Source organism: Mastomys coucha, unplaced genomic scaffold (genome assembly GCF_008632895.1).
Source record: "Mastomys coucha isolate ucsf_1 unplaced genomic scaffold, UCSF_Mcou_1 pScaffold12, whole genome shotgun sequence".
Lineage (NCBI taxonomy): Eukaryota > Metazoa > Chordata > Mammalia > Rodentia > Muridae > Mastomys > Mastomys coucha.
The window spans coordinates 86,676,264-86,681,216 of record NW_022196894.1 but is presented as its reverse complement, the minus strand read 5'-3'; the positions used below and the strand labels follow the sequence as shown (position 1 = coordinate 86,681,216).

At 38.2% G+C, this 4,953-nt stretch overlaps 1 protein-coding gene across 1 annotated transcript; it reads right to left on the bottom strand.

Moving 5' to 3' along the window:
• Positions 1 to 1,565: 1,565 nt before the first annotated feature.
• Positions 1,566 to 1,715, bottom strand: LOC116086585 (keratin-associated protein 20-2-like). The gene has a single exon (XM_031364793.1). The coding sequence runs from the start codon at positions 1,713 to 1,715 to the stop codon at positions 1,566 to 1,568; it is 150 nt and encodes a 49-aa protein (XP_031220653.1).
• Positions 1,716 to 4,953: the final 3,238 nt, after the last annotated feature.

The window sequence follows — 4,953 nt, the reverse complement described above, 5'->3', positions numbered from 1 at the left end:
ATTTAAAATTTATACTGAGAAAAATGTATTCTCACTATTGCTATAGACAAGCACCTACATAAGAATGTTAAATTGATTGTTTTATATCAAACAACTTTTATAATACTTATTTTTATTATTATAATATTTTATAAATTTAAGGAATATAACAAAAAAGATATTGTAGATATTGAAGGGGTCTCTGGGAGGAGCTGTGGTACAAAAGGGAAACAAGAATGTGATTCAATTATATTTAATTGAAATATGTTTTTAAATGTTAACAAATTCAGATAAATTGAAATCATGTAACTTTTCTCATCATAATGCAATAAAAGTTTAAAAAAAGAAAAAAGAAGGCCATAAATGAAATCTTCCAACTAGGGCACACTACACATTATCATGCACACTTACAAAAACACAGGGACACATACAACACACACACAGGATGTCAGAAATGCAAACAAAATAATAAAAAACATTGAAATTGTATACTTTTAGAGATACAGCTAACAAATTCTGAAAAACAAAATGACTGTATAAAAACACGCAAATGAGGAAAATGAGAATATTAGGATGGTTATCAATGCAGAAATATGAGTGGAAAGTAATATATAGTTTTATATGTATATATGTATGTACATACAAGTATATATAAATGTGTATATATATATGCATACGTACATACATACATACATATACACATATACACATATATGCATTATACAAGAGGTGTTTTGCACAGGAATGGATACAGATGGACAACTGGACTCAATAATGTTGTACTTCACTAATATCTCAGAGATATAAATGAAAAGAGAGTTGAGATTTTAGCCAACAGTTGTTAGACAATTAGTATTGGAGAGACGAAAGATGAATGTTACAAAGCATGTATTGGAGGGCACCCTTCTCTATTGTTGATGGAAATGTAACTTCCTGTAGCTATGGGGAAAATAGCATTGGCATGTTTTCAAACACACAGGGAAGTGACAGATAATCTACAATACACACGGATTCTTATACAATTAGATGAAAATCACTGAATCTTAATGAAATAAGTACACTATCAAGTATATTCTTATAATTTTTTATAACAAGTAAAAACACAAGAAAATGACCATCTGAACTTGAACACTGACCAGAATTGTGTCTTTCTCTAACTTCCCCTCCCTTCCCTTATTTCTCCCCCTTTTCCTTCTCCATGACAATCTCCTTAAATAACATCCTTTCTTAAACTCCATTCACCCATTCCCACAACCAGCTCCACACGTGTAACCGATCAGATACAAAAGTATGGAAAATACAGAAAATACTTTGTAGAGTTTATTCATTTATTTATTTGATGATACACCTTTCAACAAATGGTTGAGAGTTAAATTTACAATCATTTTACAGAGTATGATGAGGATAATATAAAATAATATCATAGTACAAAATCAGATGAGGAATTAGATGACCATGTTGAATTTCAATTCTATTTTATATATTTTGTCCTAAAGGTAGAATTTTTTAAGACATTTTTGAGTTCCTGGTGTAAAAACACTTGGAAGTCCTTCTGGTCAGAAAGGTTGGGTATCTGCATAATGTCCTCAGTAGAAGCCATAAGAACAGTATCTTCTACAGCACAGTGGGCGGCAGCAGCTATAGCCATAGCCACAGCCATAGCCACAGCCATAGCCACAGCCTAGACCACCATAGCCATAGCCCAGGCCTCCAAAGTAGCTGCCATAATAACACATGGTTTCAGGAGTGGAGCGTTCAGAGGGAGATGAAGCAGTAGGTTTCTAGGGTCTGGATGAAACCATCTGCCAAGGGCCTTTTATACACCTGGAGGTTTGGTGACAAAAACCACAGGCATTATGACATCACACATGTCTCTACTATTCTTCAGAAAACATCGAGGTTCCAGAATTTACTGCCCAAACAACGCTGCATAACTGAGATAATTGCACTCATGAGATGTTAGGATCCCAAGGTCAGATCATGGAGCTTTATTGTGAAAATCTGGATCTAGTTTCAAGACAATGCTTCATTCTACAGTTAGTTTCTTTAATACTCATGACACAAATCATTGAAATCTCTCTCTTCTCTTTCTGTCTTTTGTTTTGTAGTTCTCTGTGCAGATTATATCTTTTTGTTTTCTTTGTTTTGCTGTGTTATTGTAATATAAATATGTATTTTCAAAGTATTTCTGATAAACAATGGTCTGTTCATTTCTCATGTTATTTTAAGTTGATGACTCATGTAAGCATATTTTGTCATATATATTTACTATGGTATGTTAATTATGCTGATAAATGAGCTTTGTATTTCTTTCTATCTTGAGATATGTTCTTCAATTATTTATTTGTATACTTTTTTGCCATTACTTTTCAGTTTTTGTTACTTTGATTGTGTGGCATATTGTGAGATCAGATTCTGTGGTAGATCTAGCATATTCCTTTTTGCTTCATGTTGTTTTTTGCTCTTAGAGTCACCTTCTGCATTTCTATATTCACTAGGATTGTGCTGTCTAGTTCTGTTCAGAACAAAATTTGATTTTTTGTGGATATTGCATGAAATCTTTACATATGTTCATCAGACACATTCATTTTCTTGTCATTAATTTTTCCATTCTCTAAAGAGTTTGTTTCATTCCATATCCTAAATTTTTCTTCATATCATTTTCTTCTAAAAACTGATATTAAGGCAAGGCAGGTCCAGCCAGGAGGCACAGGCCACTGAAGTGGCTGGGTAGCTGGGATAGGATCCTTCTACCTTAGTCTATAACTAGGAGGGACACCTGATCCATAGCCCTCTGTGTACCTATCCCACAAACAGAGAGCTAGTCTCCAGGGAGTGCACTGACGCAGGACTCAGGAGAGATCTCCATTTTCTCTCTGGTGATTTTCTAAAACAGGACCAGTCAAGAGGCACAGGCTGCAGAAGCTGAAGAACAACTGGTACAGGGTCCTTCATTCATCCATGAACCTAGGAGAACTGCTCCTCCACAGCCCTCTTTGAAAGGGTCTTAACAGGGGAGAGCTGATTTAGAAGTGCTGACACAGGCTTACAGAATCACTGGAGGAACGAGCTCCAGCCAGAGACAGCAAGAACATCTAATACCAGAGATTAACAGATGGTGAAAGGGGAACACAAGAATCTTATTAACAGAAAAGAAGACTACTTGGCATCATCAGAATCTAGTACTCCCACCACAGCAAGTTCTGGATACCCCAAGAAGCTGGAAGAGCAAGATTTGGATCTAAAATTGTAGCTGCCAGCAGGTTGGCAAACCAGGTTCCTGAAAGAAAGGCAGGGGCCTGGAAGAAAGTGGGGAATAGACAGCGAGAGAAATAACAAAACCAGGTCAAATGACTCTGATCAAGGTCCAATGTGTCTTTCAGTGTCAGAATATATAGGAAGAGAACACATCCCTTACTATGCCAGGATCTTGTGGCCTCATTAGCATCTTGTTGTTTTGTCCCAAAGGCAGTGAAGCAACTCTGCAGGCATGACTCCTATAGGTAAGTTGCAGACTTGGATGAATAATAGACCTCACCTAAGGGGGAAGACTCCACCCTAGGTGGGCTAGCTGCTTGTGGCAAGGACAAAGTCTGGTTCAGCCTGCTTGAGGCTGTGGGAGGTCACAGTTCCTCCCTTTTTATTTATTAAAAATTAGCTGGACTGGGGCAGAAGATATACTTATATGCACCATAGTCCTGCCTGGGAATTATGGTGGCTGGTGACCCCATCTTTCTTAGAACTGGGTCTACTGCTCTCTCTCTTACCTGTCCCCGAAGTCATGTGCAGCTTGTTTGTGTTTATTTGCACAAACAGGGCCTTTTCATGTTTATTATTGATAAACATGGACTCCAGCACTTATTGGCATCCACAATAGTATCTAGATTTGATGATTGAATATGGGAAGGATTCCCAGGTGTAGCAGTCTCTGAATTGTCCTTCCTTTAGTCTCTGCTTCATTAGCCTCTACAACACCTTCCATGGGTATTTTGTTCCCCCTTTTAAGAAGGAACTAAGTATCCTCATTTTGGTCTTCCTTCTTCTTGAGTTTCATATAGATAGCTGTCTGCTGAGAGGCTCTGACAGTACCCAACTGTAGTGGCTATTCCTGGTTGTCAACTTGACTATATCTGAAATGAACTACAATCCAGAATTAGAAGGCTCACCTGTGGCCCTAATCTGGAGGCTGAGAGATACAAATTTCAGACCTAAATCTTGGCATGGAGATCTTGAGGCATAGTGGCTATGAATCCCAGAAGATTAAGATACAAAGATCTATGAGTTCAAGGTCATCTGGGATTAAAGGCACACACCTTTAATCTAGGCCACACCTTTTGCTGGAGACCTATATAAGGACATTGGAAGAAGGAAGGCTTGCTCTGCTTCACCTGATTGTCTTGTGAGATTGAGCAACTGCTAGATCCTTGGACTTCCATTCACAGCTGCTGCTGACCTTTGTTGGGAGTTGGCCTACAGACTGTAAGTCATCAATAAATTCCTTTACTACATAGAGACTACCATAAGTTATGTGACTCTAGAGAACCCTGACTAATTCACCGACTAATAAAGAAGTAGTGGCTCATAGCCATCCATTGGACTATGTACAGGGTCCCCACTGAAGGAGCTAGAGAAAGGACCCAAGGAGCTTAAGGGTTTGCAGCCCCTTAGGAGGAACAATAATATGAACTAACTAGTACCCTCAGAGCTCCCAGGGACTAAAACTCCAACCAAAGAGTACACATGGGGGAACTCATGGCTCCAGTAGCATGCATATAGCAGAGGATGGCTAAGCCAGTCATCAATGGGAGGAAAGGACCATGGCCCGGTGAAGGTTCTATGCCCCAGTGTAGGGGAATGCCAGAGCCAGTAAGCAGGAGGGGGCAGGATGGTGTGCACAGAGAGGGGAGAGGGAACAGGAGATTGTTTAATTTTTATTTTAATTTAATTTTATTTTTTTCTTATTTTATTTTATTT

Excerpts from the sequence above, each read along its gene's own strand:
- LOC116086585 (XM_031364793.1), bottom strand. The coding sequence starts at position 1,715 with ATGTGTTATTATGGCAGCTACTTTGGAGGCCTGGGCTATGGCTATGGT.